Source organism: Telopea speciosissima, chromosome 1 (genome assembly GCF_018873765.1).
Source record: "Telopea speciosissima isolate NSW1024214 ecotype Mountain lineage chromosome 1, Tspe_v1, whole genome shotgun sequence".
Lineage (NCBI taxonomy): Eukaryota > Viridiplantae > Streptophyta > Magnoliopsida > Proteales > Proteaceae > Telopea > Telopea speciosissima.
This window is the reverse complement of record NC_057916.1, coordinates 13,528,596-13,541,050: the sequence shown is the minus strand read 5'-3', so window position 1 is coordinate 13,541,050 and position 12,455 is coordinate 13,528,596. Positions and strand designations below refer to the sequence as shown.

General features: G+C 36.6%; 1 protein-coding gene and 1 long non-coding RNA gene across 2 annotated transcripts; one reads left to right on the top strand and one right to left on the bottom strand.

The window, feature by feature from the left end:
- The first annotated feature begins 6,260 nt into the window (after nucleotides 1-6,260).
- On the top strand, nucleotides 6,261-7,569 carry LOC122660490 (F-box protein At5g49610-like). The gene has a single exon (XM_043855820.1). It carries the CDS (start codon nucleotides 6,406-6,408, stop codon nucleotides 7,546-7,548), a length of 1,143 nt encoding a protein of 380 aa, XP_043711755.1. The 5' UTR covers nucleotides 6,261-6,405; the 3' UTR covers nucleotides 7,549-7,569.
- A 90-nt stretch (nucleotides 7,570-7,659) lies between these two features.
- Nucleotides 7,660-7,898, bottom strand: LOC122660497. The gene is made up of 2 exons (XR_006332701.1): nucleotides 7,796-7,898; nucleotides 7,660-7,717 (listed from the first exon to the last, which is right to left on the bottom strand). It is a non-coding gene; the product is annotated as an uncharacterized LOC122660497 (long non-coding RNA).
- Nucleotides 7,899-12,455: the final 4,557 nt, after the last annotated feature.

Below are 12,455 nucleotides of genomic sequence, written 5' to 3'. Positions count from 1 at the left end.
TAACCTAAAAGCTGAAACAAATATAAATGTCTATTTTTGCTGGTTGCAGAGACTTGCAGTGTGGGACCTTGGCCTTATATAGAGGTTTTTAATTTAGGGTTTGACACAAGCTCTCATGAGCTATTATTCTCCTCATAATTGTGAAATCAGGTAGACCCCTGGTAATTTGCTTCTGCTGTCGCCTTTAATTGTCTGCTCTGGCTGACGCAAGCTGGATAGTATTGCAATTGTTACATGCTCTTCTGCACAACCTTTTATCTCTCAGGTGGTTGGGTTGAGCAGCAGCCTTCGGGCTGCATTCAACTCCCACACCGTTATGTGGATTCTATGCCAATTCAATGATTGGTAGACGAGTTCCTCACTGGTTTGGCATATTTGAAATTTGAACGGTAATTTTGAATTTTGAATTGAGTTTGTCTACCAACCTTGGATCAGCATGGATTCTACGTGGTGGCTTGTAAGTTGAACGTAACATGATGGCCGCTCAACCTCAGGCCGCCGATGAACTCAATCCCAGCCTAAACATGATATAGTATGTCTTGTTTTTTTTTTAAACAAATAACATGATGGAATGCTCCTCATTTCCTTTCAAACTAATTGGGACATGGCGGGACCGTATGTGTGTAGCGATGAAATTTATGTTAATTGTTCGATTTGTATTTACCTCCTTCATGAATAAAATCATATTCATATCTTGCTCATCCCTAAAGGCCATGCACCTTAATGATCAAAGCTTATTGACCTTTGCAATGTGACGTGGTTTTAGCTCTTCGACTAAAAGGTTGTTGTATCAAATGAATGGAAAAAGCCGTGGGGCTACCTAATGAATTCGAATTTACAAAAGGAAAAGAAATTTCAAAATGCATCTTTTGAGTTTTCTTGTTTTGATCTCTCACAAGGTTTGAATCCAACGCCTCCCTAATATTACTTGTAAAGCAAAGTAATGAGAAAATTTTGGTCTCACATTACTTATGAAAAAGAGTAGAGTAATCTTCATATTGCAAAATGAAAACCAGAAGAGTAGAATTCCTTGGAAAAGATTGACTATGTTTTCTTATCTCCAGGGGGTTTGGGGTTTATTTTCACACATGCACATGTTGAACAGGATCAAGGTGAGACCTTGTATGTGTACGGTCAAGCCTTAAATGGGCTAATGACACATGTATCTCTAAACGGGCTATAAACAGGTCATAATCGGGCTTAGCAAAACAGACTATAAACGAGCCATAACCAGGTTGTAAACATGTTGGGCTGGGTCAGGCTATTAGTCAGTCGGTCTAGGTCAGGTGACCGTCGGGCTGCACCCTTGCACCGAAAACGATCGACTGTTATTCGGGTAGGGCTCAAGCCCGACAAGTTTATTAAATGGATCGGGCTGGTCTCAGGTTTTCCGATCTGGCCTGCCGGTGTGAGCCTAAAATTGACACCCCTCGTTGATACATGAGTAACCATTGTAGTTGCTCAGATTTGGGCTATGGACCACCTAGAACTCTGGAATAGAGATTGCCAATCTTGAATCAAATCGGTCAATTCTGCCCATCCGATTCCAAATCTTTGAATTTTGCCCCCAACTTTTCCTTCCCTGCATGAAGATGAGAATTTAACAAAAAATAAAAAAAGACCTTGCTCAATAAGTTGGTACCTTTACTAGTAAAGCTAATTGGCAAAAATTAACTTACCAATTAGTAAAAGTTTTCTTAGATTTATCTGAAGTTTAGAAAGACACGGAACTGCCTTGCCCTAGACATTCCTCAACTTGGTCCTCTCCACCTCACGAAACATGCAAAAATCTTATCAACTTCTTACAATGCAAGGGAAATTGAAAGGAAGACCGAAGAAATTTTCAAGACTAAAAAGGAAAGTTTTGTAATTATTAACCCACATGATTACATCATTAACTCCACATTATTCTAAATTTAGATATTAAAATTCACTTTACTTTGCATTCAAAATCCTTGAGTTTGAAAGTAAAATAAAGATTTACCAAAAAAAAAAAAATGTAACGTAAAATAAAGGATACATATGAAAAGTATAATTATTAATTATAATAAGAAATTTAAATAGTTTATACAATCATATTAGGTAGTGATTACAAATTTTTTTAACTTGAGTTCTCTTTAATTTCTGCTCGGTTTCATTGCAAGTGAGAAAAGTGAAATCACTGGTTAAAAAAAAACAGAAAGATAATTTTACAATCGTAATTATATAATCTACCTACAACTTTTATCATATTGTAAATATATAAAATTTATTTATTTTACAAATCAAACAAATTTGACTACAAAATATAATTAAATTTAATAATGAAAAGGATTTTCTTTATGAAACTCCCTAAGATGTCAAACAATTTGTATTTTTATTTTTTTTTTCTTTTTAGTTTGATACCCAATTTTTTTAATGAGGGCAATAATGTGAATTCACATATATACACAAAAAATATGCATGAAAAGGATAATGAAAAGGATTTTCTTTATGAAACTCCCTAAGATGTCAAACAATTTGTATTTTTATTTATTTTTTTCTTTTTAGTTTGATACCCAATTTTTATGAGGGCAATAATGTGAATTCACATATATACACAAAAAATATGCATGACAATGATAATTTTTAATAATAATATAATGATATGTCACTTTTAAATTATTTTGAGAATCTTTTTATACTTTAACCTTGAAGAATGAACGTAATTTTCTGTCATGTCTATCTGTCTCCTCCTAAAAATAAGGGGGCAAAGGTATATTTTCAAATGAGGAAGGAGAGAGATAGACTCATGGGAGTTCTTTATCCCCTTATAAAATATTAGCAAATAAGATAAGAAACAATTAAAAAAAAATACTAAGTTTTAAATACATCTGGGACATTCATAAACTCTCATAGTTAAATTTAATATATTTCAAAGTTAATGTTTTAATGATATTAAATATAATTTTCTTAAATTTCTCTTGCAACCAAACGGACGCTTGCCTCAGGCATCTGCATTAATCATTATAAGCTTTTTGGAAGTAGAAAGCTGAAATAAATAACATGCCCAAAAGACGAGGGGAGAACTCCTTGTTTGTTTCAGAAACATTTAAACTTTCTCTTTTTTCCATGTAGATTGTACATTATTATTAAATAGTTATCACAAAGGGTATCTCAGCAGCAGATATTTTAAGCCTTAAACCCCTTTCTGTCGCTTTATAAAAACAAAACGCTGATACACAAAAGTTGTTACTTCATTGTTACCCAAAAAAATTAAAAGTTGATATTTCATAAATACTCATTTTTTCTTTACTTAATTACATAAAATGCCATCAACGCCAGCTTTGTTCCAACTTCCACACTTCCACACGTCCTCCATATATATATATAAGACCGCCTCCAAAAGCTAAAAAGCAAAGAAGCATTTCCTCTCTCTCTTTCTCAGACAAGGAGAAGCTAAAACCAAGGTCTGTGCCACTGTTTGATCTTAGATTTTAGGGTTTTTATCCTCTGTTTCTTGTGTTTTCTTCTTGGTTTTCCTGATTAAATGTGGGAATGTTTCTTGTTTAGTGCTTGGAGGTTTAGTTTGGTGGGTTTGATTTTCATTTTTTAGTATCTGTAATATACTTGGAGCTCTCGTGAAAAGAGATTCTCGTCAGACTGCTTTTATGTCTTTCCTTCTCTGTTTTTTTCTGTTATCTACTTGCTTCATCTGAGAATATGTAGGAATGTTTTTAGTTTAGGGTTTGAGGTTTTGTTTTGAATGTTTAGTTTACGAAAATGAAGATAGATTATCGTAAAGCTTTGATGGCTTCGTCTATCTGGTCTGTCTGTTTTCTTGTTCCTTTGCCTGAGTAAATGTTGGAAGATTTTTGGTTTATGGTTGAGTTCTTTTTAGATAGTTTAGCTTGTCGTATTTTTTTTAACAGTAATGTTTCTGCAGGTCTGATGATGAGAGATTCTTGGCAGAAAGCTTTGATGGCTTTGATTATCTGTTTCTTCTTGCTTTGCCTGCGTAAATGTTAGATGCTTTCGTATTGGGGATGGGATTGTGTTGTGTTGGTAATGTTCCTAAAGTTCTCACGATGAGAGATTTTTTGGCCGACATGGATTTATGGTTATAGATGATATGGGATTGCCTGATTGGTGCTTGTATGGTATAGTCTGGTAGTTCCAAAACTCTTTAGGGTTTATGCTAGTGTGTTTGGGGTTCTTAAGTATATGGTTTTGTAACAAACTGATGTATTCTTAAGTTTGAGCTTGTGTGCTGAGTTATGGACTATAACGTAACGTTAAGGAGATTTTCTTGAGTGCTTGCGACTTTAAGTTGTTCTCCCCCCCCCCCCCCAACACACACACACAAAAAGCTTTTTGATTAAATGTGCGTCTTTTCTTTTTGTTCTTTGAATGGTTATACATTAATCACATATTGATTCTGCCATATCCTGGCATGATCTGATCATTCTTCAATAGAATATGTAGCAATGATGAATTTTGATTTTGGGGTGATAAAATCAGAAGTAAATCCAGTTTATTTGTCTTTAGTTGGTGGTAAACAACCATGAATTTTGATTTTGAATAATAATTTAAGGGAGAACAAACACAACCTGGGCGTATGCGGTGCGGTGCCCTTGCGCCCAGACACGGGTGCATGAAATGACTGCCGCATCCCCATGGAAAGGTGGAAATTCTTGGGGCAAGGCGGTCATTTCACGTGCCCGTGTCTGGACGCAGAGGCAGCACACCGCAGGTGCCAGGTGGCGTTCTCTTTCCCATAAATTAAACTGTATTTGACAATAAGTGGAAGAAAATACCTAAGAGGAAAAGAACCAAAGAAAGATCCTTGCTAAAGTTGCATGTTTCCAATTTTCTTTGTAATTAATTTTTTTTTTTTATTTGAATCTTTCTCTCTCTCTCTCTTTGTAATTTAATTTTTTTTATGCACATAAAACTCTTTTAGGGGCAGCAAGCTATGTTATTTGATACTTGAGAAGTGATATATAGCTAATTATAGAGATCAGGTTACCATACTGTTCATGTGCTCAAACTTTCCCATCTTTGATCTGTTGGAAACCTATATGTTGCCCAAAAGGTTTGAAAGTCTACTAGTCCCAACTATTTATTAACTCTTTTTATTTCGTACTTCTCTTTTGAAGCTTTGGTTAAAAATGGCAGTGTTGAAGCTCTGATGAGCGATATAATCTCAGAATATTCTTGAATCCTTAAATTTGTATTTTCTATTCTTGATTTCCCTTTACTGTCTAGTGATTGCATAGATTTTTGTCTACTATTGTACAATTTTGTAAAGGTGATTAAATTTATTGTCCTGTCAATATCTGTGTGAAACAATAATAAGATACAGAAGGATCCGTTGATACAAATCTGGATGTGTTAATCAAAGAATTTCTATTATATTACCCTGAATCTGCCCCTTCCATGAACAAAGGTTTAGAGGATAAAATCTTGCTGAGGGAAAAAAAAAAGAGTGCAAGCCGACTTAGAAAATCGTGCTGACAGAATGAACTGAATTATTGTCCTAAAGGCATTGAAATATAGAAGAGAACATTTCGGTACATGTTTTAAACTACTTGTATTCCATGTCTGTAGGGTCATTTGATGTTGTCAATATGTATCTTCCTCACGGGGCAGGAATAACAAGAGTCAAGTTAGCATTCAAATGTTACTGAGGCAAAGGACAAAGAAGGAAAAATTCATCTCAAACCCTTAAACAAGGAAGGGGAAAAGAAGGAACAGCAGAATGCAATTTATCTGAGTTGTCATTAGGATCTGCATGTTAGAATAGATGGTTCTCAAATTGTGTTATGATCACTATATTAGTTGTGTTGTATGATATTACGACTGACATTTGTTCTCACTCTCATGTTTCTGGATACAGTAAAGGGCCTCATCTTTTGGAATTTCCATGATGATGATCCAATCTGGAACTGAATCCCAGTTTCAACACAGGACAGTATTAATTTAGTCATACTCATAGGTTCTACTGTGTTCTGATTTTGACTCGAACACTGTCCATTGAGCTATGAGTTCAAGCATTCCATTGACTGCTGTATTTGCACATTTCAGCAATTGCAAGTTCTCCTGTAGGAGCTGAGGATATAATTAGTTATTCTGGAATTCATTTATGATTCTAACTCAGAAGACCATCCAACTGAGCTATGGGCTCTAGTTTATCTTGTAGGATGCAATAGTTTGTGTTTGTCAATTCATGTATATTATCTTTGTTTCTGTTCTGATGATATTATTAGTCATTCTGGAATTCATTTATGATTCTAACTCAGAAGACCATCCAACTGAGCTATGGGCTCTAGTTTTTCTTGTATGATGCAAAAGTTTGTGTTTATCAATTCATGTATATTATCTTTGTTTCTGTTTTATATTTGCTACCTGAATAATCTGAATTCGGGTCTTTCCGTATTCTAGGAGATGGAGATAGGAAATTCGAATGATGATATACTGACTGAAATCTTATCACGACTGCCCACCGAAAATCTACTTGGACTAAAATCTGTGTCTAAAGGGTGGTATCGCCTTATATCTGACCTCTCTTTCATCCGTACTCAGTTAGAAAGATCACAAGCCATATCCGGATTCTTCTTCCAGGAGAGGTTTCATTGGTGTGATGAAGATATTGCCTCTTCGAGCTACCTTCCTGTTGGAATGGAACAAACTGTTTTGCAAAACACTATCTTGGATTTCCTCCCAGAGAAGGTAGTCCTTAAATCTTCATCTAATGGGCTTATTTGTTGCCGAAGTTGCTTCCCTGCTGAAGATCCGGTGATCTATGTCTGTAACCCTTCCATCAAGGAATGGGTCAAACTAAACTGGGCAAAACCAGACAAAAAAGACAGCCTTGCATTATCCTTCAATCCTCTTAGCCATCCAGTTGATATTTGCAAAGAATTCAAAGTTGTTAGCATCCATCAAACAGAAACAGAAACAGATTCATGCTTGTCATTTGAAATCTATTCTTCTGAGACTAGAGCATGGAAAAGCTTGGAGGTGGCATTTGAATGCTGTTATAATTTGATCAAGAACCATGGAATTATCGCTTCCGGTTTCTTGCATTGGTTGACTGATGGGGATCACATCCTTGCCTTCAACATAGAAAAGGAGCAGGTCCAACTGATCGAACTACCATCTCCTACAGTGCCATGTAAAGACTTACCTGAGATGTGCATCGGGGAGTCTGGAGGATATCTACATTTCGTCCGAATCTCCATGGCTGGACTTCAAATCTGGTACCTTGAAAATTATGCTGAGCCTGGATGGGTGCTTAAATGCTCCATACAACTAGATGATTTGGAGAGAGAAAATCCACAATTCCTCTACAAGGTCTCAGTGAAACTGGCTCGTCGAATAACAATAGATGAGATTTCATGGATGGATCCTTTGGCATTCCAAGGTGACCTCTTGTTTATGAGGGTATCTGCCAAGGTCTACCTGTATCACATTGAGACAAGGAAGATGAAGGAACTCTGCCCCCTTGCAGATTTGGGACGCAACTCTCTTGTTTTCCCTACAGTGCTTCCATATAGCATGAGCCTAGTTTCATTGGGACATCATTAAGAAGTCCTGTAAGCATTTTTTTGAGCAGGAGAGGAAAAGGAAAGGAAAAACACTGCATCTACTAGTGTTTTGAAGGTTTTGACAGTCATAGTTAGACTGGTTGTTTTGTTCGGTTATGACTATCATTAGGGTCTAGATCAATACCTGCTTTTGTTGTCCATACAGGTTACTATCATTAGAGTTTAGATCAATACTTGCTGTTTTTGCTGTCCATACAGGTTACTATCATTAGGGTTTAGATCTATACTTGGTTTTTTGTTGTCCATACAGGTTATATACTGAAAACATGTTCAGAGGCACTTGTATATAAAGAAAGAAAAATCATGTTCAGAATGTTAGAGAAAGGTATTTTCAGAGAAGTTGACTTTTGAGATGGTATCAAGGTTTTTCTCATCCACAACTTTTATTGCTGTTAGATTCGAAACTTTTTGAATTGTTAATATTGCTGTTTTAAGAGAAGATTTGTCTTAAAAATTCCTAATCTGATATTTTATTATTGCTGTATTAAATGTATCTCTTGCGCACTCCATGTACAATCACCTCAATGCAGCCATTAAATCATTTCCAGTAAGTCTATCAAATAGGAAGGCCTAAGCAGGCCAAGAAGATTTGATTCATCAATGGATAAATGACCTTGCTGCCAATGTTGAAGTAGTCTCTGAATGGAGGTTGTGAACTTGAAAGAATAAAGAGAGATTTATAGTTCTCTTATATGTCCTTGTTGGATTTATAATACCCGAACACAGAATAAAACCCTGAGTAGGTCTTACTAAACCCAATCTGTTAAGGTGAACAGAGCAGGTCAGAGTAAATTCAGGCATGGAAAAGTACACATGTACACATGAATTTGGATCTAATTTGGAAGTAAAAATGATAAAATATTTAACTGGGCTTGCAATCTTTTAGCTAAGATCTTAGCAATGATATTATATGATACTTGTGACGGATGACGGGATGAGGGTTTGATTAATTACATCATAAGCATTTAGTTTTTGGGCTTCATGGGCGTAATTACATTCGTTCGAACATTCTTCTTCTTTTGTACTTGCGAGGAAAGATTGATTAATTAGGGTTCGCAGTTTTCTTCATTGTCGATCTGGATCGGATCACTATCGGCCGAGTCTGATCCCGAGATTAGACTGATCCATCAAGGTTTTACTGGATCGTTCCCTAGATCAGACAACTCGGTTGGATTGATCGAACCAATTCGATACTTAACATTTTTGGATCGATGTTTTGGGGATTTTGACCATTTTTTTGAATTTTTACTTATCCGTACAGATGTTTAATATTTTATGACTATTTTTTTACCGATCCAAGCCCTGTAAAACCTGGATTATGATCATTTTTTATCGATCTAGGCTGAGTTTGATCGATCTGAATTGATATCATATCGGTATCGACCATGACCGATCCCGAGTCCAATACACCTTGCTTGGAAATGGTGTAGGCGGTGTGAATAAATTGGAAGTGTCAAATTAACAAAATAAAACGAGGTTTTGTCTTGGAAATAATTACAATAATACACCTGAGCACTTTTAGGGTCTGTTTGGATAAATGGAGGTGTGGGAACCAGTTCTTTAGTGGATGGAGTATCCTCCAACATATTGTAAGAAAACATTATCCATGAAAATTATAAAATGTGTAGAGAACTTCTTTGTGGGTTTTTCTTTCATTGTCCTTAACGATAAGAAAACCCTCTTATAGTCGACACCATTTTGCCGCAACTCATTGATGTGCTCCCTTATCCTGCTTACTGAGAGAGCCCTCTCCCTTTTGGTAATTATGGATCATGTACTATTGATTTGGTTTTGTAATAAACGAAAAATGTCTTTTGAAATTTCACTACTAAACAACTAATTTTGACCCTTTCCCGTTTAGAATCAAAGCAAACCAAATGGGCCCTAAGTATGCTCCAGTCCAAATAAAAAGGTAGATGGAAGGGGATGAGTGGAAGTCTTTCATAGAAAATTAATACAATCAATTTCTTAAGGTTAATTTGGTAAATTTTTTAAGGTTATTGCATATGGGTAGTTTTGGAATGTTGTCGATGGTGTACTTCAGTGTTCAAAATATAAAGGGAAATACAATTGGCATTTGGCAAGACATTAAAATTTACGTTCCTCGTATAAATACCATAAAAGGTGTCATCTATGGGGTTTGAATGGGTCCAATTCCTCCAACTCCTCACATAGGAGTGGAAATGACCACCCTACCCCCTTCCTGAACACATTGCCCGAGGTGAGATAGGATGGTCATTTCCACTCCTATGTGAAGAATTGAAGGAAATTAGAGCGGGCAGCGAATTGGAGGTGATAATTATTCGATTTGAATGTGAGTTCACGGATGCCTTTAAGTAGTTAGGTGCAACTCTCTTTCCATCTTTGCACTTCTACACCAAGCACTCTAAAAACAGAAATTTCCTGGTATCTTCATAAAACCCTTTTTTTCCTTTATATGTTTTATTTTGCTGTCTTTCTATTTAATACAAGAGTGTTTGTGAGTAAGAAAAAATAAATACTCCCTACACCACATAAACACAGTATACTTTAAGCCATGTTTGAATGTCAAATCAAGAAAAAAAAAATTCAAAAAAAAAACAAATTGAGGAGAGATATAGATACATAAATCAATCATTGTGTCATTAAAATTTTTGTTAGGGGTGTCAATGGGCCGGGCTTGGCCTTAACACTAGCCCAACCCTAGGAATCTTAATCTAAATCCAAGTCTAGCCTAACCCTACCAGGGCCAAGTATACCCTCAACCCAGCCCGACCTTGGCAAGGTTTTCCCAAGCCCGGCCGACCCTGATTGGTCCTGATGGCCCATTGAATGGTGATATTAACAAAGCCCATCATGGCATCACAGCCCACTTTTTGATGTATTACATAATATATATAATATTTACCAAAAACATTATATATACTATATATTATATAGTATATAATACATTAATATAGGGTTGGGTTGGCCTTGCTAGGGCCGAACCCTTAACCCAGGCCAGGCCCAGCCCAGCCAGGGCCTAGCAATTATGAAACCCAGCTTGACCCAGCCCTGTCCGGGATCAGGGCGGGTTATGACAGGGTTTTTTTTGACACACCTAATTTTTGTTTTATTATGATTTTGTTTTCTTAGCATTCAAATATAGCCTTGAACTTCGAGGAATCTGTATTAGATCAAAAAAAAAAGAGAGGGGTAAACTTGACCGATATAGATCGATATGGACTGATCTGGATCAATATCGACAGGGCCGATACTGATACCGATACTGATACCAATATCAATACCGATTACTAGAACCCTGAAGGCAAGTCTTGTTTGATCTAAAGAAAATAATTTTAAATTTATATAATAGTTATTCTAAAGCGATTTGCAAGAAATGCTTAATCGTCTCATCCTGATGTAAGTTTTGTCTGAGAGAGTAAATGGATGAAAGACATTGACTGACTGACTGTGCGGCTTGTAAGTTTCTTTTGTTGCAATGCCTTCCAAATTTATATCATCATTCCCTCAAAATTTAATTTTGTATAAATAGAAAAAATAGTAGAAATTAGAATATCTTTTTGTTCTCATAGAAACAAAAAATTTATCTTAAAGATCGTGACTTCGTTCACGGGTTAACTAACTATCCCCAACTAAAAAATCTGCAATTGAAAACGCGTCCTCACAGATCCTGAAGGAAAATTAATTTGTGAAAATGATGGAAACCGATTCTCAAATGTCATTTATACATTACTAGTTAACATTATTCAACAATTTTTATGAATAGAATTTGATAAAGTAGAAAAATCTATATCTCAACTCATAAATCTTAAATGTAGAACTTTCAAAACAGGAAACAAAGAGCTACAACCAGATCAATCAAACAACGGAGAGACCCGAGAAAGCAAAAAAACAACTAACCAACCAAAGAAAGTCAGTCGAGGGGGATTTGGGTAGGGCTGTAAACGGATCGGATTCGGCTCGGATAGTGCTATATCTGCATCCGCATCCGATTAGCTATCAAACGGATTCTGATAGTGCTAAACGGATTCGAACACGGATACGGATCGGATATTTTATCCATTTACTTGTAAATATAGCTTTTTGGATAGCTATAGCCTATCCGTATCCGCATCCGTTTAGCTTTCGAACGGATTCGAATAACGTTAAACGGATACGAAAACGAATTTCGGCTATTCATTTACACCCCTAGATCTGGGGAAGGAGAATTATTGTGTGGGGGGTGGGGGGGACCCTAATCCTCTACTGTCGAGCTGCCCGACAGGACCCTACTGCCAAGACACAGCAAGGTGGGGAATGACCGCCTTACCAATGCCCAAATGCCTTGCCCAAGTGGGGGTAAGGCGGTCATTTACCGCCTTGCTGTGTCTTGGTAGTAGGATCCTGTCAGACAGCTCGCCAGTAGAGGATCCAAATTGGGTGGGGGGAGGGGAAGAGGGAATAGGGGTAATGAAATGGAGGGGCACATTGAATTGTTATCCCCTCCAATTCACTGCCCCCTCCAATTCCTCTAATTTCTCACATGGAGGCAGAAATGACCATTCTACCCCTTGCCCAAAAACATTGCCCAAGATGGGTCCACTCTTCTCTATTAGAGGAATTGAAAGTGCCCGCGAATTAGAGGTAATAATTATTCGGGACACATCCCAACTTCCCAAGAAGAAGCAATCGATCTATTCTCCTCATTGGCTCTTCAAGGGAAATGAAAAGAAAGAACCTTTTGTCGAACTTCAAAAATAATAAAATTGCATGTTTGATGATATGTACGAAATGAATAGGACCATCATCTTTTGTTTATTTCCCATCAAATATGGTAGATCACGGCACAAAAAACCAGCTTGCCTCCTAAATCAGTTTGGAACAGTTATTCCAAAATAGACCTACCATGCTGCAGGTGATAGGGGA